The sequence below is a fragment of the Fistularia commersonii genome, chromosome 25, assembly GCF_037954325.1.
Source record: "Fistularia commersonii isolate RoL2024-O1a breed Wild chromosome 25, RoL_Fcom_v1.0, whole genome shotgun sequence".
NCBI classification, from domain to species: domain Eukaryota; kingdom Metazoa; phylum Chordata; class Actinopteri; order Syngnathiformes; family Fistulariidae; genus Fistularia; species Fistularia commersonii.
In genome coordinates this window covers 14,062,414-14,089,519 of record NC_141308.1, presented here as the reverse complement: position 1 = coordinate 14,089,519, position 27,106 = coordinate 14,062,414, and the positions used below count along the sequence as shown (strand labels likewise).

Genomic DNA, 27,106 nt, shown 5'->3' with positions numbered 1-27,106 from the left:
GATCACACTGGATCGGTCGAAGCCCGGGTTAACAACAACCGCTATTGTTACCGATGACCTACAGGGTACCAGAAGAAATTGGGCTATTGTAGATCAAAGAAGGAGAGGAGGAAGGCGTGTTCGAAAGCAGAGAGAGAAGAGGAAAGGAAAGAGCCTGAGGCTGAGAGGAGGGACTTTGAATATCGGCACTATGACAGGAAAAGGTAGAGTTGGTCGAGAACAGACAGGAGTTCAGGGAGATACAATGTAAGGTAAAGATAGAGGTAGTAAAGGCAAAACAGAGGGCGTACAATGACTTGTATGGCTTTGTAACTGGAATTTCAAACTGCTGTGGATTCAAAGAAGTCTTGACGGTTTCAGCTGTCGACCTCTGGAGAAGCACTGCCAACATGTGTCAGATGAAGCTGATCCACTTGGAATAGTTGTTCGGCTTGAACCTGAGTGACTTCAAGCACAAGCATAATAATCAGATCATCCAGCTGTCGTGGTTGGTCACCAACCATCACCGGCCCCTGGCTGTCGCTGTGAGCAGGACTCGAACCTGCGCGGGGAAACCCCATTGGATTTCAAGTCCAACGCCTTAACCTCTCGGCCATCACAGCTGCTCTTCAATGACTCTTGCAATTTGTCTCCAACCCATGTTGCCTGCAGATGATGCTATAGTTGCTATGCTAAGCTACCCACTGCAACAGCACCAAGGCAGTTATCTGCCCAGGATCAATGGCTGGAGCAAGTTCCCTAAAGAAAAGCGAGGTGGTTAAAATGTTTTGGGCTGGAGATGAACCGTCGTGCTGTCAGCACACCAAGAATCAATCAAGAGAAGCAAAGGAAGCGCTCGCTGTGAGCAGGGTTCGAACCTGCGCGGGGAAACCCCATTGGATTTCGAGTCCAACGCCTTCACCTCTCGGCCATCACAGCTGTTCTGGGGTGATTCTTGCACTTTTGTCATAAACAAGTGATGTTGTTTGCAGACGATGCCGTGGTTGCTACGTCACTGTTCTCTGCTGAATGGCTGGAAGAAGTGGAGAGGAGGAAGGTGTGTTTGGAAACAGAGAGAGAAGAGTAAAGGAAAGAGTCTGGGACTGAGAGGAGGGACTTTGAATGTTGGGACTATGACAGGAAAAGGTAGAGAGTTGGTGGACATGATGCAGAGAAGGAAGGTGGATATACTGTGTGTCCAGGAGACCAGGTGGAAAGGTAGTAAGGCTAGAAGCTTAGGAGCAGCTTTAAGTTGTACTATTATGGTGCTGACAAGAAGAGAAATGGAGTAGGAGTTATCTTGAAGGAGGAGTTTGTTAGGAACGTCCTAGAGGTGAAAAGAATGTCAGATAGACTTATGAGTCTGAAACTGGAAATTGAAGGTGTGATGCTCAATGTTGTTAGCGGCTATGCCCCGCAGGTGGGATGTGAATCTGAAGAGCAGGGAAAGTTCTGGAATGAGTTAGATGAAGTGATGCAGAATATTACCAGAAATGAGAGAGTGGTCACTGGTGCAGACTTCAATGGACATGTCGGTGAAGGCAATAGAGGGGATGAAGAAGTGATGGGCAGATTTGGTATCCAGGATAGGAATGCAGAGGGACAGATGGTGGTAGATTTTGCAAAAAGGATGGAAATGGCTGTAGTGAACACCTTTTTCCAGAAAAAAACAAGAACATAGGGTAACTTATAAGAGCGGAGGTAGGAGCACGCAGGTAGACTACATCTTGTATAGACGAGGTAACCTGAAAGAGATCAGTGACTGCAAAGTAGTTGTAGGTGAGAGTGTAGCCAGACAGCATAGGATGGTGGTCTGTAGGATGACTCTGGTGACAAGGAAGATCAAGAGGACAAAGTGACAGGGTGCCAAGAGAGGAGCTCTGGTATTGTATGAGAAAGTCTGGAGTGGCAGAGAAGTATGTTAGACTGGTGCAGGACATGTATGCTAGCTGTGAGACACTGGTACGGTGTGCTGTAGGAGTAACCGAGAAGTTTAAGGTGGAGGTGGGACTCCATCAGGGATCAGCTCTGAGCCCCTTCTTGTTCGCAATGGTGATGGATAGGCTGACAGATGAGGTTAGACAGGAATCCCCATGGACCATGATGTTTGCAGATGACATTGTGATCTGTAGTGAGAGCAGACAACAGGTAGAGGAAAATCTAGAGAGGTGGAGGTATGCTCTGCAAAGGAGAGGAATGAAAGTTAGTCGCAGCAAGTCAGACTATATGTGTGTGAATGAGAGGAACTCAGGTGGAACGGTGAGGCTACAGGGAGTGGAGATCAAGAAGCTGGAGGATTTCAGGTACTCAGAGTCAACAGTCCAGAGTAACGGAGAGTGTGGAAAAGAGGTGAAGAGACGGTCCAAGCAGGTTGGAATGGGTGAAGAAAAGTGTCAGGGGTTCCATGTGATAGAAGACTATCGGCCAGAATAAAAGGAAAGGTGTACAAGACAGTGGTGAGACCAGCGATGATGTTTGGACTAGAAACTGTTACAATGACCAAAAGACAGCAGGAAGAACTAGAGGTTGCAGAGATGAAGATGTTGAGGTTCTCTTTGGGAGTGACCAGGAAGAAGAAGATCCATGGCTTCACAGAAATGAAAGTGAGTGGAACTGTCAGTGGGTTGATGGTAGAACATCACTCACTTGTAGCAGGAAGAGTTGTCTTAACAGTAACTTGACATGACTAGTGTACTCGCTGTGGGTTTGAGCTTGCTCTGGTCCAGTTCATTCTTGCAATCTGAAATCCCCGGCCTCCATGTATGTTACTCAGTTCAAACTGTTTGCCGATGATTCTGTAGTTGCTAACAGACAGTCTTTGCTGTTCTGAGCTGAGGGTTCAATGGCAGGTGCAAGAGCCAACACTCAAATGTTGGGGTTTCTGTAAAGTACCTGGTCAGAAACAGATTTGGGAAAGAGGAAGATTACTGAGCAGGTTCCACACAAGGAACATTTGGAATGATCAATTCTTTTTGATATCCAATGACCGAATGTCTTGTCCATCAGTGCTGAGGTGCAGCAGAAGAGCTGCTGGTGGAGGGTCTGGCACCATACAGGCAAAGTGTCCCAAAATGTACACCGACTGTCGCTGCGAGCAGGACTTGAACCTGCGCGGGGAAACCCCATTGGATTTCAAGTCCAACGCCTTAACCGCTCGGCCATCACAGCCCATGTTTCAGCTTTCAGAGTTGGTTTTCCAAAGATCATAAACCACTGAAAGGCCTCTTGTATGGCCTTTAAGGAAGGCTTATTGTTGTACGGTTGAAGTCGTTTCCTCCCGGTGGAGTTGACCTGGGCAGTGGTTGAACCAATAGTGAGATGGGTAAATGAGATTTTGCAGCTCCAAGCAGGATGATGTTCCATCTGATAGGACCTACCTTGTTCTGAAAAGCCCAGGTAATGGATCTACAGCAACTCCAAGGTGTACTGATATCCACTGAACTTGTTTCTCTCAGTCAGCAGGCCTTCGTAGCTGTAGTAAAGTAACTTGATAGCTGCCTAACAGGGCAGTGTTCCAGTAGAGGACAGCCGGCAGACATGGATGTTATAATGAGTATGGATTCTCAGAACCTTGTTTTGACAATCAGATAATTTTGGGAGAAGCACCGGCAACATCTGTAAGAGTCCACTTTGACACCCTGGTGTCCAAATCAGTGTCCCTTGTTGAGAAGGACATCACTGGCATCTTCCCAGGGACAGTTTGTGGTACTATAACATGAACTTCAGTGTGGAAGACACTGTCATACTCGCTGTGAGCAGGACTTGAACCTGCGCAGGGAAACCCCATTGGATTTCAAGTCCAACGCCTTAACCGCTCGGCCATCACAGCTGCTCTTGTGGGCATCTTGCACTTCTGTGTGAAGGGGATGTTGTTTGCAGATGATGCTCTAACCGCTATGTCACTGTTCTCTGCTGAAGATCAATGGTTGGAACAAGTCACAGCACTTGGAGTTTGAGGTTGTAGTTCTGAGGCCTGAGCCTGAGTCCATGTGTTGTCCTTAAGTTGAAAAAGCTGAGACTTGACATGAAAGTTGGTTTTGTTCACTATCTGTGAAGTTGAAGCATCTCTCAGAGTGGAGAGCAGTGGTTTGGTCCAAAGTGTCCCCACAATGGCTTTTTACTTTTGCGCTGTAGAAGAAAGGCTGAGCTTCCAGAAGAGGAAAGTTTTCCAACATAGGCTTTGCAATTGGAATGTCAAACTGCTGTGGATTCAAAGAAGTCTTGAGGGTTTCAGCTGTCGACCTCTGGAGAAGCACTGCCAACCTGTGTCAGATGAAGCTGATCCACTTGGAACTCTCATGGTTGCTTGTCTTGAACCTGGGTGACTTCAAGTATGAGCATAATAATCAGTTCATCCTGATTAACTAGCAGTAGTGGTTGGTCACCAACCATCATAGGTCCCACAAACATCTCAGCTGTCGCTGTGAGCAGGGTTCGAACCTGCGCGGGGAAACCCCATTGGATTTCAAGTCCAACGCCTTAACCTCTCGGCCATCACAGCTGCTTTTTGCGTGATTTCAAGATGTGAACCCATCACAGCGGTTTGACCGCAAATCGACTCAGCAGAGCTGAAATGTGATTATTTGTCATGATAAGTTGGGAAGCAGTAACGCGTTGATTGAAGAAAAAAGTTGTGTAAAAGTATCAACTACGGCTGTGAGCAGGGTTTGAATCTGCGCGGGGAAGCTCTGTTGGATTTCAAGGCCGACCCCGTCACCTCTCGGCCATCAAAACATGCATTAGTGTGGCGTACAAGGCAAATGACAGTCTGAAGTCACAGACTTCCAAACGAGGACAGCAAACATGGATGTTGTCGTGAGCTTCAACACTTTTACATGGGTTTGCAGTACCTTGTTTTGGACATCAAATCTGTTCTACCAGGAAGAGTTTGCAGTGCTAGAACAGTAACTTTAGTTTGTCGTGCTCGCTGTGAGCAGGTTCGAAACCCCATTGGATCTCCTCCAACATCTGTCAGGTGTTGTTGATGGTCTTGGACACTTGTAGGTGTCCTTAAAGGTGAAGGACAGTTGCTGTGCATTGTAGGTAAGTCATGGCTTTTTGGCTTAAACCTTACTGACTTCAAGTAATAGAAGAAAACCTTGTAGAAATTGCAATTTGCAGCTGTAGTTTGTTTGTTATAAGCCAGCATGGATCACACGAGCATTTCCAGCAATGTTCTGCAGCAGAACGGGTAGCCGGTACCACCCGTTGTCTGATGCTCTTCGACATTTTGGGACTACAAGTGACTTTTATGGTGAGGGACAGCTGCTGCAGAGAGTGACAGCATGAAAAGGTTGAGGTTGTCATTCTGGAAAGTACTTAAATGTAGTGGTGCCAACTTTCTGGTGAGAAAAGTTGAAAGACTTGAAGTAAGAAGCATACAATTTGCTGTGTCATCTAAGTAGCACTGCAAGCATCTCTCAAAGTAAAGTTCCCAAAGCATCCCAGCAGTAACTTGTGTATGACTTAACTCTGTAATAACCGCTGTGAGCAGGGTTCGAACCTGCGCGGGGAAACCCCATTGGATTTCAAGTCCAACGCCTTAACCACTCGGCCATCACAGCTCATGAAGTGCAAGGTGACCTGATCTGAACCCAGAGAGCAGGGACATTGTTGTTGCTGCTATTTCACAGAGAAAAACAACACATATTTAACTTGTAGATTCCGGTGAATTTACAGCAATGGTTTGTTTGTCACAAGCTAGCATGGAGCACATTTCCAATAACTCGTCCGTGTTTTTGTGGTATGTTTTTTGATATAGTTACTTAGCTGCACCTTGCTTGAGCTCCTCCTGACCAAGGGTCAGTTACAGTAGAAGGTGGAGGAGTGAGAACGGGTTCTGCTTGACTCTTCCATGTGGGGCAGAAGTTGAACCCGGGCAGAGCAACTCCCTTTGATAGCAGCCCAACGTCCGCAGAGCACTTGTGTTGAAAGTGATGTTGTTTGCAGATGATGCTGCCTGCATCAAGGACCAGGAGTCGCCCTCCTGAACGTCAATGGTCGTAGCAGGTCACAGAAATCAAAGTGAGTGGGTTGATGGTTGGACATTTGTAGCGGTCAGAGTTTAGGGTACTATAAGAGTAGCTTGAAGGAGACATGTCTGTTGTACTCGCTGTGAGCAGGGTTCGAACCTGCGCGGGGAAACCCCATTGGATTTCGAGTCCAACGCCTTAACCTCTCGGCCATCACAGCTGCTCTTGTGCAGTTCAAGATGTGAAATCCAATCTATGGTCTGCACCCAAAGCGCAGGGGCGTTGCTGTTGCTATTTCACAGAGGAAAAAAGATATATTTCACCTGTAGATTGCGATTCTTGTCGTGGCAACCGGATGTGAATTTCTTCACTTGAAGACGCCTCTCGGGCGAGGGGTGGAACGTCTTCAAGTGAAGGAAGTTGCTCCGACAAGGGGATTTCAACAAGACTTTGGGTCATGTTGTTTGCCGGTGATGCTGAAGTGGCTGAACGACACCGTCATCGGTGGCAGGACCTCCAACTGGTTCTCCTCGGTGGGAGTCGACGTGGGCGGGTTGAACCCGCTGTGAAAAATAACCGGTTTTGTTGTTGGAGCTGCAGTTCCGTTGTCCTCCCATTGACTCCTGGTAAACCTGGACCGTACCAAGCGTATGGAAGGGGAGCTGATGTTTCACAGGACGTGGTTGTGATTTGATGAAGAGCCAAATTAATGCCCAAAATTATTTCTGTGAAGTTTGTTGATGAAAACATTGAGGGATCAGATTCCAGAGATCCAACGATCTCTGTCAGAATGTTTCTACAATAGGATTTGAAGTTGCAGAACTTTATACCCCAGGACTTGTACTTCCAGGGGTGCCGTCCAAAGGGGGATTGAAGAGCACAAAGGAGTTAGAGCTTCGCTGTGAGCAGGACTCGAACCTGCGCGGGGAAACCCCATTGGATTTCAAGTCCGACGCCTTAACCTCTCGGCCATCACAGCTGTTCTTGTGTCCAACTCACGTTGCCTGCAGATGATGCTATAGTTGCTATGCTAAGCTATCCACTGCAACAGCACCATGGCAGTTATCTGCCCAGGATCAATGTCTGAAGCCAGTTCCCTAAAGAAAAGCGAGGTCGAGGAGCTTCCCGTTCCCTCCTTGTGGTTCAAAGGTCCCACGAATCATCAAGAACCTCAGCGAGTGGTCTTGTCTCCATGAGGAACGGAGCGAAGCTGCTGCAGTGCAGAAGGACCTCCACTGGATGGCGGTGGAGACTCACTTTCAGGCTTTCATCTGTTTTTCTGAATGAGTGGCGTCTCAGCTTCACCACGCCGGGTTTAGGACTCCAGACACGTTCCAGGGCCGTTGGAAAGCGTGACCTCAGACCGCTTCGTATCTCCATAAATAAGGATTTTGGGACTCCTGCTCTCAGAGGTGTTCCAGGGAGGTGTGAGGGTCCACGGCCAGCAGAACCCAGGTCCGAATGACGTTCTCGCGCTACGTCACAGTTAGCAGAACCCCTGAACACCTAGCTTAGCAACGTCACCGACGGCCGGTGAGTGTCGGGGTGACAGGACCCCCCGACAAGCAGCAGGAACCAGAAGAACCAGCTGGACCTCCAGGGTCCAGCCAGATGATCCAGAACGTCTGGAGCTTCTCCAGAAGAAGCAGAGCGGCTGGACGGCTTCAGACATCCTTCAGGCCAAGACACCGGATCTGTTTCAGGCACGTGAAATCAAAGAAACCGCACACACACACACACACACGCACACACACATGTGCTGCTGGTCGCCATGGCAACCCCACTGCCTCCTCTTCCTCCTGGTGGAAAAAAAATCTCGTTTTTTAAATCTGGAAACGCCGTTCGGCAGCAACTTCCTGCGGCAGAAAAAAAAAAATTTTAGTTTATTTTTCAAATTTAATTTAATTGTTAACGATTTGGTTTCGACCGTCAGGTTTTTTTAAAATGTCTCTGTCGCCATGGAAACGGCTTCACTCTGCCCCCAGAGTTCAACACAAAGGAAATTACCATCTGGGCCAACAGGCAGAGGACACACACACACACACACACACACACACACACACACACACACACACACACACACACACACACACACACACACACACACACACACACACACACACACACACACAGGGTTTCAATGTCCTTTTTAAAAAAATGTATCATCAGGTCTTTTATTTTGGTGACTCGCTTTGCTTCTTCTTCTTCTTCTTCTTCTTCTTCTTCTCCGTCACTTCCTGCAGAAACTTCTCCTTCAGTTGTAAATCATCTCTGTCATTCCAGGTGACCCCCCCCCCCCCCACACACACACACACACACACACACACACACACACACACTCGACCATCCAAACCCCACTGTTACGTAAACCGTTCGCCAGGCAGGCCGGCTTGCTGCCTGTTGCTAGGCAACAAGCCCCGTTGGCGAGGGCAGGAGATGGTGGGGGGGTACATGGACTGCAAACCACAGTCAGGAGGTCCAGTCACATCCTTCACATCCATTGCAATGTGTGTGTGTGTGTGTGTGTGTCGTGATGAGTCGCGCTCGTCATCGGGTTCGAACGTTCAGATTTCACGTCCCACCACACGCAGACGGGGGGGGGGGGGGGGGTCTGGCGTTCACTTCAGAATTGGACGAAGAAGAACCAGATCTAAAGGCGATCTTACATCAGCTCTGTTTTTGTGTAATAATTGTGTAATAACTGTGTAATAACTGTGTAATAACTGTGTAATAAACTAGTTATTGTGTGACGCTGCTCCTCATCCTCAGAACCTGACAGTTCTGTTTGTCCCTGGAACCCGAACCCCCCTCAGATCTCCACCATCAACAGTTTGATTAAATACCCTCTCCATCTGCTCCGATCCCACACTGGTGTTGGATCTCTGTCAGGAGGGTCTCGGCAGGGGTTCTGTTCGCTCGGTTTGGCCGGATCGTGTCGAGGTGTGTGAGTTTGATGCATTCGGGTTCGACCAGGCGGCAATCAGGGTTCACCTGGAGGAGGTTTTGGCCTGGCCCACCTTGGACCAGGTGAAGGTTGGCCCGGAGTTCCGGTGAGTCCGGGGAAGGAAGCTACCTTCTGTGTTTCTAAGCGCCTTGCAGGTGTCGTCAGTCAGAACGCCGCAGCCAGTCACCGACGCTGCCAACTCTGGAGGTGGACGACATTCGAGGCCGACGGCACGGACATCTTGTCCACCGTGAGGCCGGATACTGTGAGGGACTCGGGTCCGCCGACACCTTCGACACCTTCGACACCTTCGCCACCTTCGTCGCCCCTCCCGCCGACACCGGTAGTGGACCGATCTCTGGACGAGGAGCCGACCCGCCCTCCAAGAGTCGGAACGCTGCACTTTTGCGTTCTGGCGCCGGCAGGAAGCCGACACTTCGAAGCGAAAGTCTCTTCTTGTCAGATGGAAGGCGTTCCTGTTTGTCCTTGTTCCAGATGGAAGCCCACACAGCTCTTCCTCCGCCACAGACACACAAGCACTGTTGCCTGGCAACCGTTACACCCATGAAGACGTTGCGACACCAGGCTGTAATCCTGCCGCCTCCGGAACCCCAGGAACCCAACGGAGATGACGGCTTGCACCGCCCGCGGATCCACCGGGGAACGGGAACGACAAAGGGACTGGAACATGATGTAAGAAGAACAACGAGGGAACGGGAACAACAAAAGAACTGGAATGACGAAGAGAGTGGAATAATGAAGGAACTGGAGCGACAAGGGAACGGGGACAGCAAAAGAATTGGAACAACAAAGAGAGCGCAATAATGAGGGGAGTGGAATAACAAAGGAACAGGAACAACGAAGGAATAGGTATAACGAGGGAACCGAAAGATGATGGAACTGGAACAAGAAGAAGACGGGAACAACAAAAGGAACCAGGAAATTCGGGAACAGGAATAAGGAGGGAAGGAAGGGAACACAAAGGGAGAGGAAGATGGCCGAACTGGAACAACAAACAAGGGAACAAGAAAATGAGGGAATTTGAGTCACCAAGGAACCAGAATGAGGGAACCAGAACAGTGAATGAAGTGGAACAAGGAAACAGGAATGACAAGAGAACTAGACGGGAGGAACAGGAAGAAGATAAAAGCGGAACGACAAATCGGAACGACAAAGGAACCGGAACAGTGAAGGAACCGGAAAGAGGAAGGAACTGGAAGAAGTGCCTGCAGAACATGAGGAACTGGAACAGGATGGAACCGGAACAGCAAGGGAACAGGAACAGGGGAACCAGAATAATGAAAGAACTGGAACAACGAAGGAACCATCTAGAACCACCATGAAGCTGAGATGGTGAAAGATCTCCTGGTGACCATGAAGATGATGGCGGCGGTGCTTCTGCTGAGGATCACCATGGTTGCAACCAAGAAGATGATGCAGTGTCTAGACGGTCCGGCCCTGGGGAAGGACGGGCTCAGCCTGCATCCAAGAAATGAAACACACACACACACACACACACACACACTCTCGCTCTCACACACACACACACACACACTAACACAATGTGACAGGTCTGCCTCCCAGTGTTCTTCCATGTGTGTGTGTGTGTGTGTGTGTGTGTGTGTGTCTTTGACCCCCTGACTTTTTTTTTCTTTAAAAAAATCAATGGGTAGACTGGACCAATGGGCTGCTGTGATTTACTGATGACATCACGGCGGGTCGTGACGTCGCTTAGCAACCGTCCGTCTCCATGGCGTCCAGCACTTCCTCCGATCGATGGCCGCCTCGAACCCGGTCGACCCGGACTCCCGCTCCTCCGACCGTCGTCGGGTCGCCCCCAGGTGCCCCTCGGTATGGAACCCGTCTCCATGGCGATGGGATGCGTATCCACGGTGACGACCTTTCACCCTCTCATGTGCTGGAGTTCCTCCAGGACCTTCTAAGACCTTCTAAGACCTTCTGAGGTTCCTCAGAGACGCTCGGACACAGAACCCGAACGCCAGCGACGCGCTGAACCTCTGAATGCAGGCCGTGGAGTTCCAGAACACCATCCAGGCTGTGTGTGTGTGTGTGTGTGTGCGTGTGTGTGTGTGTGTGTGTGTGTGTGTGTGTGTGTGTGTGTGTGTTGAAGTACCAAACAGCAATATTGACTGTTGGATCCCTGCAGGAAGGAACCTTTCAAAATCAAGTCCATAAGCATTCATTCATACATTCTGTGTGTGTGTGTGTGTGTGTGTGTATGTGTGTGTGTGTGTGTGTGTGTGTGTGTGTGTGTGTGTGTGTGTGTGTCATCTTCGGCCTGTGATCATGTGTTTGTGTTCACACACATTTGCCTCTTTCTCCCCCCATCCGTCAGCTGCTCCCCCACACTGTGTGTGTGTGTGTGTGTGTGTGTGTGTGTGTGTGTGTGTGTGTGTGTGTGTGTGTGTGTGTGCGCGCTCTGCAGCAGTGCCTGTTGCTAGGCGAGAGTGCGCACTGCAGCCGCCCCCGCAGCCAATGGTGATGATGCAGGAAAAGCGCAGCCAATGAGGCGACATTCTTCTTCTTCTTCTTCTTCTTCTTCTTCTTCTTCTTCTTCTTCTTCTTCTTCTTCTTCTTCTTCTTCTTCTTCTTCTTCTTCTTCTTCTTCTTCTTCTTCTTCGAAACCTGAGGGAGTATTTCAGGAAGTACTCCCAGAGTACTCCCCCTCAGGGAGTATAATGTCCCCTAGAGACGTGTTGTAGTACTCCGAGGAGTACAAGTCAGAAATGTACACATGTACCCCCAGAAATCACCTGAAGGGATGGAGTGCTTTGACTATTCTTGAAGTATTACTGTCTGGAAGTACTTTGTTTGTCTTTTGCCTTTTATTCTGTCCGTACTTCCTGTTTGCGATGTAGCCGCTACTTCCTGTTGGAGAAACGTCAGGCGGAACTAGGGGTTCTCTGGGTTTTCCAAGTTCTCAGGGTTCTCAGGGCCCAGTGTTGTCCCGATCCAGGGTTCCATGGGTTCTCGGGTTCCGATGTCCTCAGTGGGATCATTGTCCAACTGTTCAAAGGTGCCATTCGTCTCTGTCCAGTGTCCAACGTTCCCAATGTTCATTGTTCTTTTGTTCCCTGGGCTCAATTTTCCAATGTTCTCAGGTTCTTCTTAGGATCCAGTGTTCTCCTCATTCATTGCTCCAGTCTGCTCTTGGTTCTTAGGGTCCAGTGTCTTCTTGGTTCTAAGGGTCCACTGTTCTCTTGATTCTCTTGGTTCTCAGTGTCCACTGTACTCCTGACCCCCAGGGTCCACTATTCACCTGGTTCTCGGGTTCCATATTCTCTTGGTTCTCAGGGTCCACTGTTCCCAGAGGTAGGTCTCCCCAGGGTTTTCTCAGGTTCCACTTCTTCAGATCCAGTGTTCTGTGTGTCCAGTGTTGATGGTTCTCATGGTCCAGATAGTAGAACCCCGGACCTTGAGAACACAGAGAACGCTGCACGAGAGAGCAGAACTTGGTGGACCTGGACCTGGAGCAGGTCATGGAACGAGTCCCTTCCCTCAGACACAGGAGAACCTGGAGGAATCATCTGATGTCCCCGGCAGTGGTGGGGAGGGAGGCCATGATGGTGGGACGGTGAGAAGGAGTAACCACCCCCCCTTTGAACCTGGGTGGTGAGGAGCCCCCCACAGGAAGTCAGATGGCAGCCTTTGAAGACCCACCACCACCACCAGGGCTTCAAAGGGCCGATAGAGATGAAGAGGAGGGGGAGTGTGTGTGTGTGTGTGTGTGTGTGTGTGTGTGTGTGTGTGTGTGTGTGTGTGTGTGTGTGTGTGTGTGTACACACTGTGTACAACCAACGACTAACTCAACTGAACTCATTGAAAGGATGTTGGATCTTCTGAGATCTGAGTCGCTGATGTTCCATCCAGGTCTTGTTCCAGGTGTCTCACACTGGTGATGGATCTCCATATGTTTCCTGCTGGTCTTGCTGCTCCAGATGTTTTACTCTGGTCTTTTGCTCCTGATGTTTCATCTTGTTCTTGTTGCTAAAGATGTTCTTGGCTGCTCAAGGTATGTCATCCTAGCTGTGGTTCTCCAGATGTTTTCTCTGGTCTTGCTGCTCCAGATGTTTTACCCAAGTCTGGTTCCTCTAGATGTTCATCCAGGTCGTGTTGTCCCAGATGTTTCATCCAGCTCTTGCTGCTCCAGATGGTTCCTCCTGGTCTCAGAACCTCAGGGAGGACAAAGTGGACTCTGACAACAAGTTCGGGTTTCAGTCAATTTCTTACATTTTATTACGGTTGCACCATTTATACAAGAACATAGAACCTTAGAACGCATCAACCTCTGGGGTCTCCTGCTGGCCTGGTGGGACGGACGCACGGCGTGGAGAGAAGAAGAAGAAGAAGAAGAAGAAGAAGAAGAAGAAGAAGAAGAAGTAGAAGAAGCTGCTGAGACGTGGAACGCAAATATCAACTGGAGTTTCCATGGATGCAGAGGTTGGCTTTTTTTTGTTTGTTTGTCTATTTATTTATCTTTTTTTTTGTTTTGTTTAGTTTTTGTCACGTGACCAAACAGACGGACGACGGTTCACCCAAACCACGGACATGCAAGTTACCAAGTCCAGAGAGGAGGAGAAGAAGGAGAAGAAGAACGCAAGGGTCAAGATGGCCGACGCACGACGCTCCCCGATTGGCTGCTACGGTTTGGACGGGTTCTGCGTGGGGGGGGAGTCGTGCGTCGTCGGGGGAACCGGGTGGCCGGGGGGGTAAATGTTAACGTAACCATGGATGCCAAGGCGGGGGAAACATCGGACAACCAAGGGGAACCCAGACGTGGAGGTACTCGACTCAGCTTGTTTCCCGGAGACGTCCCTGCGGTCGGAGACGCGAGAACCGAGGCGGGTTCCCTGCAAAAGAACAGGACTGACGTTCTACTCTGGTTTCAAGAACCTGCAGACTGAACGTCTCGTGCCAAGAAACGATAGGCGACACAGAAGAACGTGGACGTCTGAAGCTACGGTGCGTTCTTCTGTTCCACGCTTGGCTTGACAAGACGGTTGAACTCGCGCCTGGCACAGCTCCGGCCTCTATCGGGCCAGAAGTACTCCAGCAGGAGAACCCCAGCAGGAGGACCCCAGCAGGAGTACACCAGCAGGAGTACCCCAGCAGGAGTACCCAAGCAGGAGTACCCCAGCAGGAGTACACCAGCAGGAGTACGCCAGCAGGAGTACCCCAGCAGGAGTACCCAAGCAGGAGTACCCCAACAGGAGCACCCCAACAGGAGTATGACAGCAGGAGTTCCCCAACAGGAGTACCCCAACAGGAGTACCCCAACAGGAGTACCCCAGCAGGAGTACCCCAGCAGGAGTACCCCAACAGGAGTACGCCAGCAGGAGTACCCCAACAGGAGTACCCCAGCAGGAGTACTTGCTCTGTTGTTACTTGCTGCACCTGCGTTCTCCTGCGTCCCCCCGGGAAGGAGAACATATGACGGACAGGAAATAAAAGATGAGAAACCGAAGCTCCCGTTTCACATGCTGGACTTTTCCATCCTATAATGACAAACAGGAACAGAGTGGGCGGAGCCACTGGTGGCTAATCATCTGATCATCCTCCTCCCCGTGTGAGGAACCTCCTAACTGCTTGGACGCCGAGACGACAACGTAGTTTTCTAATCGTACATTTGGATCGGATGAAAGCGCTTTCGCCAGAAAAAGCAGCAAACGTGACATTTTCCGACGTTCGGACGAAGGTATTCCCAGAATTTTGCTAGCATCCGCGTTGTTTTTGCCGCCTTTTGTCGACAGGAAACGGCTGCAGAAACAAACTTTGTGTGATTTTCTTCGCGGACGATCTGCTGCTCTCCCACGCAGGAGGTCTGCCAGAAAATCACATTTTATTTTAGTTGAATTTTTGGCTTTAGTTTTGATCGTCTCAAGCGTCTTCCTTGAGAAGGGTATTAGCACGTTATTAGCACGTTAGCCCGCGATGCTAAACCGTCTGAAGTTTCTTGGCCTTTTCTAGGAAAGAACAAGAAAAAAAAGCTGGGGTGACGTCGGTATCTCTGGGGGGGCGAGAGGGGGCGGGATTAACTCGAACTTTGTGGAACTTCGGGAGCCGATCTTAAGGCGAGGCCTCGTCCGGCCTTCGATCCCGTTTACTTTTAGATTCGTCGTCCGCGTCGGGGGTTTCGGCCGCCGGATCCGAGATCCCGTCGGAGCGCCCTAAGAGCACGGCGGGGGGGAACGTCCCGGATGGTCGCCGGTGTTTCCGATCACGTTACAAACGTTAAAAAAACCACTTAGTTTTGTTTCTGGAATGTTCTAAGGGTTTTCGGTAAAAAAATTCCTCTCCGGAAAAAAAATCCTCTTTCTTTTCTAGAAGAATCTAAGAAGGTGTTTTGTTGCCGCGACGACACCTTTTTTTGTATTTTTTTTTTTTTTTTTTTTTCGGAACCTCCGAATGTCTTAGGAACCCCGACGACTTCTCGGGGGTGGAGAACACGAGGAGGACGAAGAGGCGGAACCGGTTCAGGAGTCCAGATGGTTCAGTGCTTTCTGCCCCCCCTGGCGTGGCGGGTGGACTCGTATCAAAGGTCAAAAACTACAGCAGAAGAAGAAAAGAAAAGAAGAACATCTGGGCTGGTGGAGGCGGAGGGGGTTCTCCAGGTGGGGGTTCCAGTCCCACAGCAGATCTTGGTCGTTAGGGTTATTACTTCAGTATTATCTGGTGGAGTGGGCGGGGCTGGTTACCGGTGGCGTTTCCTTGGAGTGGCGTGTTGGGGTTTCTGTCCGTTAATCTTGGGCGGCCACGCTTTGCTCCTTGGCCGGCGCCTCGCTGGCGTTGGCCTCCTTGGGCGGGGCGGCGTCGGCCGAGGAGGCGGGGGCGGCGACCTCCTTGGCCTCCGTGGGCTTGGGGTCGGGGGCGGCCTCGGCTTTGGCCGCCGGGGCGGCGGGGGCCTCAGTCTTTTTGGCGTCGGCCTCGTCTTTGCTCTCGGCCGCGGCCGCCTTGGCCTCGGGCTCCTTGGCGGCGGGCGCCGCCTCCTTGGCGGGGGGCTTCTCCTCCGCCTTGGCCGGCTCGCCGCTCTTCGGCGCCTCGGCCTTGGGCTCGTCGGCGGCGGGCTTCTCCGGTTCCTTCGCCGCCGGAGCCGCGTTCTTCTCGCCCTCGTTCGGCGCCGCGCCGTCGGACGCCGGCGCCTCTTTGGCCGCCGTGTCGTTCGCTACCTCTTTAGCGTCGGAGGCCGGCGCCGCCTCGTTCTCCTCGGGCGACGCCCCCTCGGCTTTGGCATCCTTGTCTTTGGCCTTGTCGTCGTTCACGTTGTAGCCCTTCTTCTTTTTGCTGAGTTTTCCTCCCATCTTGGATCTGTGGCCTCTGGAACACAAGAGAACACGAGGTGAGGAACTCCGGACCTTCTCCCGCCGGCGTGGCGTTCATTCATCGCCCGCCTCCTTCTCACGGGGAGGGGGCGGGGCTTAACCTGGACAGGCCAGCTGTCAATCATCCCATAGTCACCCGTGACCTTCGACCCCCCCGGTGTTGGTATCTTCCAGGCCGCCGTTCCTGCCACCGCTTCTCACACAGAGAACAATGTCAGCTTCTCCGTGACATCCCATCATTTCACCCCTGGTTGGCACGGCGACCCCCCCCCCCCCCCCCACACACACACACACACACTCCAGGCCAGACAATGGAGTCTCCTCAGCCGGCTTCCTGGCGAGTCAGAACCTCCTGGAACAATCCGAGCTGAGGCGCTCATGTAGCGTCATTAGCATGGGGCTAGCAGCTAATGGCATAGCATCTGCACAGACAGCATCTGGAGGTCCCAGGATGGAGGTGGAGGACGCCTCTGAAGGTCCCGCGGGACTTCCAAGCAGAAGAAGATGTGGCTTGTGAAGCCAGTAGTGAGGGGAGGGCTGGGAGACTCGCTCCAGAAGATCTCAAGAACATCTGAGATCTCTGTCCAGAAGAGGAGTGCAATGCCGGTGGAGGACCAGAGCTCAGAGGAGGCGTGAAGGAGAACGTTAGATCCCATGCTACAGCTGGAGGAGTTGGTTTCCACCACCAGAGGCTCCAGTGATCCTGGACCAGGACATCAGAGATGGTGGCATTAGAAGATGAAGCAGCTCAGAAGCACCGAGGAACCGGACGAACGACACCTAAAACACCGAGCGAGGAGGAGGAGGTGGAGCTCCAGACCTCCTGACGGTGACTCCTGGATTCCACACTGAAGACCACCTACACGGAAACATGTAATTACATGCCAATTACATGTAATGACACAGTAATTACATGGTAATTACACAGTAATGGAAAGCACTCAGAAGAATCCTGGGACCAGAGTTATGGTCGTCATCAATAATCATCTCATGTCCTCCAAAGAGTCCTGACGTGCACGTGAAGTGTGCACGTCTGTGTTTCCACAGGAACCGACACCCGGAAAACACACACACACACACACACACACACACACACACACACACTCCAGAACCACTTCAGTGGCAAAAGTAAACACACACAGTTGACAGCTCGCTGAGAAATATGGGACCTTTGACCCGCCAACACACACACACACACACACACACACACACACACACACACACACACACACACGGTGTGAAGATGACACTCGAAGCCTCAGAATGTAAACACAAGCAAACAGGAGGAGAAACGGAGGCCAGGAAGGATTAGAAGACCAGGAGGAGGAGGAGGTTCTGGTGGAACCTCAGGAGGACCAGAACCTTCTGGTCACAGCTGGTCACCTCCTGGAGGAGGTCCAGCACCTTCTCCCTTTCCGATCTTCTCGCGAGGTTTATCTTCACGCTTCCTGTTGAGGAAGCGCCCGTCACTTCCTCCCTCCCGGTTCCTCGGCCGCTTCCAAATATGGTCGTGGCCGAGCGTGCGACGGGCAGGAAGTTCTCGGCGACAGGAACCTCTTCTGAAGGAGCAGACAGGAAGTGATGGAGGTCGGCGGGCTTCTGGTTTGAAGGGGACAGGAAGTAGAACTCAGCTGTTGCCCTCGGGAGAACCTTCTCCTCTGGGATGAGGATGTTCTCCTGGAAGGGAACAGAACATCCCTCTGCGGCGCAGATGAATTTCATGGTCGCATCTCCATGATGTTCATCCAGCCGTCCATCGCCCGCACGCCCATATATGGTCACTTCCTGGACGACAGGTGACACCATTGGTCACCATTGGTCGTTCGTGCTAATGCTTGCCGTGTTGAATTAGCACGTGTTAGCACGTTGTCCACCTTAACATGTGAACATGTGAGCTAATGCTATGCTAACCTGTGCTGGATGTTACCAGGGTTGCCAGTTATGCTAGTTGACAGCTAACCGTAGGGGGCGGAGCCAGGCGGTGCAAGCTCCAGCAGGCGCCATGAATATTCATGAAGGCGACGCGCAGCTAGAATTAGCTCGGATTCCATTAATTTTTCAAACGGCGTCCTGCAGATGGAGAAGAAGGACCTCTGGATCGGAGCCTCCCATTGGCCGGCGGCTCTCCAGACGTCTGAAGGCACCGTGAAGAGGACAGAGTCTGCGGAAGGAGAACCGCCGCTTGGCAGATCCTGGTTCCTCACGGAGGTTCTGCCGGTCCATGTGGTTCTACAGGTAACCAGGTGGAACAGGTTCTTCCCCGAAGGAACCTGGACCACGATACGGTTCTCCAGCCTGGGTTCAACCACAGACACGTCTTTGCTGGTGGACAAAGAGCAGGAAGGTTCAAGGTTCTGACCCGCTAGTGGACGGGGTTCTCCATGTTCTCCCATCTGGTTTCTCTCCATGCTGGTGAGGTCAGGAACTCCTGGTTCCTGGAGAACCTCACCAACATGTTCTCCTGTCCTGTCCCAAGGTTTCCCAGGCGTTCAATCTTGATTTACGTCTTTGTTTCTGGGGTTTTATTAACCAGTCACACACACACTCACAGTGAGTGTGTGTCGCCGAGGAAGAGGAGCTTTCAAACTGCGCTGAAGCTTCATGGAAAAAAACCCTTCAAGACTGAGATGAAAAAATAGTGCTTTCAAAGGAAGGGAGGCGGGGGGGCGAGGGGGAGTATGGCCGCCGGGATCCGTCTAATTACTGCTGCTCTGCTAACTGCTGTCCCTGCGCAGCTCCAGCGGGACAAGGATGGAGGAGTTGGATCTGATCTGGTCTCAGGGGAACCCAGATAAAGGGGGGGCGGGGCTGGTTTCCCTGTCAATCATTTAGTGCAGAGGCATCCGGGGAACCGAGCAGCTTCGTGGTCCTGGTGCAACTGGGTCATGCTGCACCTTGCAAGGGCCCTGCTTTACCACGTTGTGGTCCTGGTACCCATTACTGAGGTCTTGCTACCCCTTGTTGAGGTTATGGTACCCCTTGCGGGGATCCTGATACCCCTTGCTGGGGTCTTGGTACCTCTTACTGAAGTCCTGATACCCCTTGCTGGGGTCTTGCTACCCCTTGTTGAGGTTATGGTACCCCTTGCGGGGATCCTGGTACTCCTTGCTGGGGTCTTGGTACCTCTTGCTGAAGTCCTTATACCCTTGCTGAAGTTTTTGTTCCTCACACTGTAGTCCTCTTACCCCACATTGTGGTCCTGGTCCTCAACGCTGAGGTCCTAGTGCCCCACGTTGTGGTCCTGGTACCACACACTGGACTTTGTGCCCCTCACTGTGGTCCAGGTACCTAATGCTGTATCCTTGGTAACCCTTGCTGAGGTCGCGGTACTTCACACTGTTGTCCTGCTACCCCATGCTGAAGTCCTGCTACCCCATGCTGAAGTCCTGCTACCCCACGCTGAAGTCCTGCTACCCCATGCTGAAGTCCTGCTACCCCACACGTGCTGGTCCTCCCATGTAGACCACCAGGTATGATCATGTCACATTACTCGAGTCACCAGGCGTTCGCTTTCCCTGCTAGAAACAGACCAAAATCTCACTTCCTGTTTCCTATCACTTCCCTCCCCGACTCAAAGGTCATCCAATCCTACTTCCCCCTTCTTGATTGGCGGCTGACAAGGTGCGACCCCTCCTGACGAGGAACGTGGGCAGCAGCCAATCACAGGAGCCGGGCACTTGATTCACTGGCGTGAACGGGGGGAGGCAACTGCCCTCGCTGCCACTGGGGGGGGGGGCTAACGAGCCGCCGCTGAGTCACCTGACCTCTTCCTGCCCCCGCCTGTCTGGAGCCCCGGGGGGGGCAGATCTTAAAAAGTGTCTTTGGGCTGAGCTGCTTCCCCCCCCCTGCTCCCCCCGACCCCCTTTCACCAGCTCGCCGCCAGACCACGGCGGCGGCCAGCGGACGCCCGCCAGCTCCACTGCCACGCACCCCCCGCCGCCGCCGCCGCCGCCGCTGCTGCCACTGTTCCCCCACGGCCATAAACTCCAGTTCACCCCGAGTAGTGGACGGGGGGGCAGATTATCTAAGAGGGCGACGACACAAAGAGTCCAGACAGGCGATTTCACAATAAAACTTATCTTTGTTTATCTTCGGATTATCAATATTTTGCAGTCGATTTGCAATTTATTTTTATTTTCAAATGATTTTTTTCTTTTTTTTTTAGATTTAGATTCTAAAAATAGATATTATATCACGTTTGATTTTCGTTTGAAATCCTCACATTTCGATTTCCCGACAAACAAAGAGGAAGACAAATGAGGAACCAGAGCTGCTTTCAAGTCACACACACACACACACACACACTCACACACTCACACACACTCACACTCACACACACTCACACACCCGTCTCACTCTCAAGGAAAAACAGACCCGTCTGGTCTGATCTCTTCACTTGCAGTCTTTCCATAAATGTGAGCTGACAGAACTGGGGCCGCGACCCCGACGTAACCATGGCGGCGGCTCAATGGCGTCCGTCCAATGGCGGCGGCCCAATGGTGGCCCAATGGCGGCCCGGGTGGCGCGGTGGCCCCGACGGCGTCTCACCTCCGACCCTCAAGCCACTGGGCCATCTTATTATTATCCCTGTTTGTTTCATTACCGTTCAAATTTAGACGGTAATCTAGAGTCACAGCTAACATTAGGTGAAGCTACATGTGTTAGCTCAGTACTGTAGCATGCTAATCACAGCTAATATACAAATACTAACTGATGATTAGCTAAATACACTATTATGCCGATACAAGGTGCATTTAAGATGCTAATACACAGCTAATGCCAAATAATGCTAATTATATTAGCAATGCGACGTATGGTAAAGCAGCGCCAAAATAAGCCTGAAGAGTATGAACTAATCAAAGTATCATGCTAACGCATCGCTAATGTTCACTCAGCCTGTTTTCTCAGCTAACATGCTAACAGATACGGTCACACAAACTGTCTGGGACGTAGCGACTCATGCTAGCGGCCTCCGCTCATCATACCAGCTAGTGTTCGCCGTGGCTAAGCTAGCTTCTTTTGTCTTGCGAAGGCAGAATGTTTTGTCTCCTTCTTCACATGGAGGAGGAAGTGTGGGGACATCAGGACATCAGAAGACGTATTCATGTTTTAATGTAATAATAGTCACGACGTTGATCCTTAAAATCCTCCTGGATGAAGGTTCGTCTGATGGACGGGACGGCGGCGGCTCCCCAGCCCAGACGCTCAGAACGTTGTCTCTCTGGGTTTGAGATGTAATTTCCTGGAAAGACGAGGCCCGATGTGACAGATGGCGCTCACGGCGGAGCGAGGCCGGGCTCTGGCGGTCCGGGCGGGGGGGCGGAAGCTGTGTTTTCTTGCACAGAAAGCGTCATGTGACCTGGAGTCAAGCATTTTGGCTTTTTGTACAATCACATTAGCATCGGTGGCGGCGGCGGCGGCGCCCCTCGTCTGCCGCCGCTCGCCAACGGGAGCTCTCAGAGGTTGGCGTTCAGGTGGAACCTCTGGAGGTGCCTTCAGGGAACCTCGGAGGACATCGGTTTTACCACGTGCACGTCCAGCTCCCGCCTCCGGGGGGCGCCAGAGAGGAAATCGGCCACTTCCTGTTTCCTGTTTCAGCCGCTGGCGGCGAGGACACGGCTTTGACGGACAGCCGGAGCGACGCCGCCGATCCACCAGGAGGACCTCGGAGAACCTCCGGTCTGAGAACTGGTAAAGAACTAGATTTATGGTTTTTATTCTGGTTTTGGCAAATTGGTTTGTAGCTTGTTAGCAGTTTAGCTGAATTTGATCCGCTGGATTTCGAGGGGGCGCTAATTTGAAGCTTTTGTATTCAAATTATAGTTTTTATTGTCTTTTTTTTTTGTCTTTTGATCGTCTTATTTGAAGATTTTCAGGTAAAATATGCTGTTTTCACAATTAATTTTTTGTACTAGTTTTTTACGGCTGTTTTTTATAGTCTGTTGTTCATTTGTAGTTTTTGTGTTGCATTTGTGTTTTTTCTAGTTTGTAGTTCATTTGTAGCTTTTTTTTGTAGTTTTTCTAGTTCATTTGTATTTTTGTAGCCTGCATTTCCATCGTAGTGTTTGAATTGGGTTTGTAGTTTTTTGTCGTCTTCAGTTCATTTGTAGTTTTTGTGTTTGATTTGTAGTTTTTGCAGCTTGTAGTTCATTTGTTTTCTGTTTGTAGTCCATTTCCTGTCACCCTCACACAGGTTTTCTAACGCATTAAAATAAAGCGGGTGCAACTTCAGCGCCCCCCTCAGTATCACCTGGAAACACAAAGGACCGGAGAACACACACACACACACACACACACACACACACACACACACACTGGCTCGTTATCTCCCCCTCATTAAGCCGTTATCAGATGAAGCCTCATTAGGAGGCGGCGGCGTGAGACAGCGATCCGGTGGATCACGTGACTCTGAGGTGTCGCTTCTAACCTTCAAACACACACACACACACACACACACACACACACACACACACACACACACACTCTCTCTTTCTCACACTCAAATGCATAAGAAATCGCACACATACACTCTATCTCTCTCTCTCTCTCACACACACACACACACAGCTCATCAGGTGTTGTGTACGTGTGTGTGTACGCGTGTGTGTGTGTGAGAGAGAGAGTGTGTCCATCCAGCGGATGAATGAATGAGCGGATGGACGGCAGCCAATCGGCGGCCAGCGCACGTTTACTACAGACCCGGCGTTACCATGGCGACCTGTCAGGAGCTCTGACGGAGATGCTTACACACACACGCACACACACGCACACGCACGCACACACACCCCCACACACACACACTCATTGATTATCACCGCAGATCCACCTGAGCCGCTGGACCGTTGAACAGACAGCCTGGTCAACCAGTGGTCAACCAGCTAGTTAGTCCATGTACGGGTGAGTCAGGGGGTCGGTTAGCTGGTTAGTGACTGCGTTAACCCTTTCAGACATCACGTGATCATGAACGGGGTTTGACTCACTCACGATTGATGACGGATCGATGGATTCCAATCAATCATATCGATTTTTATATTTTTAACGTGTGATTTATCACACACACACACACACACACACACACACACACACACACACGCCAGAGAGAGAAAAAAGCCCCCCCCCCAGCCTCCATCCTCTCCATCTCCATCTCCATCCTCTCCCTCCTCCTCCTCCCGCCGTCCACACCCAGCCGCCACTGCGCATGCGCGCCGTCCGCGGCAGACAAAGGAAGGCGGTCGGCGGCGAACGAACCGGAGAAAAGTTTGTCCCGCAAGACGGGATGCGGGAGGGGGGGGGGCAGGTTCCCCCCCCACCCCCTTTAAACGCATGAATATTGCAGGAGCTTCATCTTCTTCTTCATCCCTTATTCTGACGGGTGGGGGGGCGCGCGCTCCTCGGTTGCCATGACAGCCGCTGAGGGGGGGGGATTTTAAATTAATTTCCTTTTTTTTTTTGTTGTTGTTTTTAAATAGATGTGATCAGAAGCGAATGGGGAAGCGCGTTTTTCACGCGTGTGCGTGTGTGTGTGTGTGTGTGTGTGTGTGTGTGTGCGCGCCCCTCCACGGCGCACACACCCCTTTTTTATCCCCCCCCCCCTCCTCCTCCTCTTGGTCCGGAATTAAATAAAAACCTCGGAACCGGATCGGTTTGATTCCGGGATCCCGCCGGTTCCCGCTCGGACCCCCGGTAACGCGAGGCCACCTGCGGCCCCGGCGGCGCGTCCGCGGGACCGGCGGGACCGGCGGCGGCGGCGGAGGGAGACAAAAGAGACGGGAAATAAATAATAAAAGAAAAAAGAATAAAAGACGGGAAAAGGGGGATCGGACGCGGGGTTCGGTCGGCGGAACCGGAGCCGGAGCCGGAGCCGGCGGGGCGGCCTCTTACCGTGGACGGCGACGCTCCGACGCTCCGGTACCGGGAAGTGGACGGTGTCTGCGGCTCCTGCTTCGCGCCCGGCGGCTTGTGCACGATGCTCGGCTCCGCTCGGCTCCGTTCGGCTCCGTTCGGCTCGGCTCGGCTCGGTGATCCTCCGCCTGCGCGCGTACGCGTGCACAGTGATCTCGGGAACGAGCACGTACGGGAGGGAGGGGGGGGTTGTCGTGCACGCGCAAAGACCGATGAGACGACGGCTTGCGTGGATGGAGAGCAGCGGAAGACGGTTCCGGCACCGGAAGTGGATGTTTGTCTCGATCATCGGCAAACCAAAAACAAAATAAAAACAATAATAATAATAATAATTAATAATCGTTTTTCACAAAAAATCAGAAACCAGGATTTAAAACCGATATTTCTGTTCATCGGCCTTTTTGTTCAGACGAAAATTGATTTTAATTATTTCAATAATTTCCTTTTATTTTGGTAACTATCATATAAGGACAGCCACTTCCGGTTGACGTTATTTTTAAAAATTGACGAGTATTAATCCCCCTTCAGAAGATCGCCTCATTCATTCGTTCATCCGTTCATTCGTTCACCTCTCGGTTCGGGAAATGATTGCCGCGGTTCTTATCGGGAACTTCCGGTCCTCGGGAAGCAGCTTCCGGTCGGGTTTCGGTTTCGATCGACTCTGCTGCCACCTGGCAGTCACATGACGTCACTTCCTGTTGTAAATATGTTTATAGATTTTTTGTCACCAGTATCATTAAGGTAATTGTTCTTCTTCTTCTTTGGGCTTTTCCCTTCATGTGTCGCCACAGCGAGTCCACTTTCTCCATCTAACCCTATTCTCTGGATCCTCCTCTCTCACACCAGCTACCTTCATATCCTCTCTCACTACGTCCATAAATCTTCTCTTTGGTCTTCCTCCAGACCTCTTGCCTGGCAGCTCCAATTCCAGCATCTGTCTACCAATATATCCTCTATCCCTCCTCTGTCCATGACCCAACCATCTCAGTCTGGCTTCTCTGACCTTCTCTCCAAAACATCTAACATGTGCCGTCCCTCTGATAGACTCATTCCTGATCCTCTCCATCCTGGTCACTCCCAAAGAGAACCTCAGCATCTTCATCTCTGCAACCTCTAGTTCTGCCTGCTGTCTTTTGGTCATTGGAACAGTTTCTAGTCCAAACATCATCGCTGGTCTCACCACTGTCTTATACACCTTTCCTTTTATTCTGGCCGATAGTCTTCTATCACATAGTAGCCCGGACACTTTTCTCCACCCATTCCAACCCGCTTGAACCGTCTCTTCACCTCTTTTCCGCACTCTCCGTTGCTCTGGACTGTTGACCCTAAGTACCTGAAATCCTCCAGCTTCTTGATCTCCACTCCCTGTAGCCTCACCGCTCCACCTGAGTTCCTCTCGTTCACACACATATATTCTGTCTTGCTGCGACTAACTTTCATTCCTCTCCTTTCCAGAGCATACCTCCACCTCTCTAGATTTTCCTCTACCTGTTGTCTGCTCTCACTCCAGATCACAATGTCATCTGCAAACATCATGGTCCATGGGGATTCCTGTCTAACCTCATCTGTCAGCCTGTCCATCACCATTGCGAACAAGAAGGGGCTCAGAGCTGATCCCTGATGGAGTCCCACCTCCACCTTGAACTTCTCTGTTACCCCTACAGCACACCGTACCAGTGTCTCACAGCTAGCATACATGTCCTGTACCAGTCTAACATACTTCTCTGCCACTCCAGACTTCCTCATACAATACCAGAGCTCCTCTCTTGGCACCCTGTCATATACCTTTTCTAGGTCTACAAAAACGCAATGCAACTCCCTCTGGCCTTCTCTGTACTTTTCTATTAGCATTCTCAACGCAAATACTGCATCTGTAGTACTCTTCCTAGGCATGAAGCCATACTGCTGTTCACAAATGCTGACTTCTGCTCTCAGTCTAGTTTCCACTACTCTTTCCCATAACTTCATTGTATGGCTCATCAACTTTATCCCTCTATAGTTGCCACAATTCTGCACATCCCCTTTATTCTTAAAAATAGGCACCATCACACTTTGTCTCCATTCTTCAGGCATCTTCTCACTCTCTAAGATCCTGTTGAATAATCTAGTCAGGAAATCTACCGCTGCCTCTCCTAGACACTTCCACACCTCCACAGGTATATCATCAGGACCAACTGCTTTTCCACTCTTCATCCTCTTCAATGCCTTCCTCACTTCACTTTTACTAATTTTTGCTACTTTGTGGTCTACAATAATCACCTCTTCTACCCTTGCCTCTCTTTCATTTTCCACATTCATCAGCTCTTCAAAGTACTCTTTCCATCTTCCCATCACTCTTCTAGCATCGGTCAATACATTTCCCTCTCTGTCCTTAATCACCCGGACCTGTTGTACATCTTTTCCATCTTTATCTCTCTGTTTCGCCAACCTGTATAGATCATTCTCACCCTCCTTACTATCCAACCGAGCATACAAGTCATCATAAGCCCTTTGTTTTGCCTTTGCTACCTCTATCTTTACCTTTCGCCGCATCTCCCTGAACTCCTGTCTGTTCTCTTCAGTCCTCTCAGTATCCCACTTCTTCTTCGCTAACCGCTTTCTCTGTATACACTCCTGCACTTCCTCATTCCACCACCAAGTCTCCTTATCTACTTTCCTTCCAGATGACACACCAAGTACTCTTCTACCTGTCTCCCTGATAACACTAGCTGTAGTTGTCCAATCATCTGGAAGCTCACCCTGACCACCCAGACCCTTTCTCAACTCCTCCCTGAAAACCATGCAACACTCCTCCCTTTTCAGCTTCCACCATTTTGTCCTCTGCTCTGCCTTTGTCCTCTTCATCTTCCTTGTCACCAGAGTCATCCTACAAACCACCATCCTATGCTGTCTGGCTACACTCTCACCTACAACTACTTTGCAGTCACTGATCTCTTTCAGGTTACCTCGTCTATACAAGATGTAGTCTA

The 27,106-nt window shown here is 50.9% G+C and overlaps 1 protein-coding gene and 8 non-coding genes across 9 annotated transcripts; all 9 read right to left on the bottom strand.

Moving 5' to 3' along the window:
• Window positions 1-520: 520 nt before the first annotated feature.
• On the bottom strand, window positions 521-602 carry trnas-uga (transfer RNA serine (anticodon UGA)). The gene has a single exon. It is a non-coding gene; the product is annotated as a tRNA-Ser (tRNA).
• Window positions 603-836: 234 nt separating this feature from the next.
• trnas-cga (transfer RNA serine (anticodon CGA)) lies at window positions 837-918 on the bottom strand. The gene has a single exon. It is a non-coding gene; the product is annotated as a tRNA-Ser (tRNA).
• A 2,147-nt stretch (window positions 919-3,065) lies between these two features.
• trnas-uga (transfer RNA serine (anticodon UGA)) lies at window positions 3,066-3,147 on the bottom strand. Its single transcript has one exon. It is a non-coding gene; the product is annotated as a tRNA-Ser (tRNA).
• A 579-nt stretch (window positions 3,148-3,726) lies between these two features.
• On the bottom strand, window positions 3,727-3,808 carry trnas-uga (transfer RNA serine (anticodon UGA)). The gene has a single exon. It is a non-coding gene; the product is annotated as a tRNA-Ser (tRNA).
• A 590-nt stretch (window positions 3,809-4,398) lies between these two features.
• Window positions 4,399-4,480, bottom strand: trnas-uga (transfer RNA serine (anticodon UGA)). The gene has a single exon. It is a non-coding gene; the product is annotated as a tRNA-Ser (tRNA).
• Window positions 4,481-5,461: 981 nt separating this feature from the next.
• Window positions 5,462-5,543, bottom strand: trnas-uga (transfer RNA serine (anticodon UGA)). Its single transcript has one exon. It is a non-coding gene; the product is annotated as a tRNA-Ser (tRNA).
• Window positions 5,544-6,089: 546 nt separating this feature from the next.
• trnas-cga (transfer RNA serine (anticodon CGA)) lies at window positions 6,090-6,171 on the bottom strand. The gene has a single exon. It is a non-coding gene; the product is annotated as a tRNA-Ser (tRNA).
• A 677-nt stretch (window positions 6,172-6,848) lies between these two features.
• Window positions 6,849-6,930, bottom strand: trnas-uga (transfer RNA serine (anticodon UGA)). The gene has a single exon. It is a non-coding gene; the product is annotated as a tRNA-Ser (tRNA).
• A 6,192-nt stretch (window positions 6,931-13,122) lies between these two features.
• On the bottom strand, window positions 13,123-24,279 carry basp1 (brain abundant, membrane attached signal protein 1). Its single transcript, XM_086172263.1, has 2 exons — window positions 24,117-24,279; window positions 13,123-16,230 (listed from the first exon to the last, which is right to left on the bottom strand). Exon 2 carries the CDS (start codon window positions 16,212-16,214, stop codon window positions 15,654-15,656), a length of 561 nt encoding a protein of 186 aa, XP_086028389.1. The 5' UTR covers window positions 16,215-16,230; window positions 24,117-24,279; the 3' UTR covers window positions 13,123-15,653.
• Window positions 24,280-27,106: the final 2,827 nt, after the last annotated feature.

Bases quoted from the DNA above. Each gene is read 5' to 3' on its own strand.
- basp1 (XM_086172263.1), bottom strand. From the start codon at position 16,214: ATGGGAGGAAAACTCAGCAAAAAGAAGAAGGGCTACAACGTGAACGAC.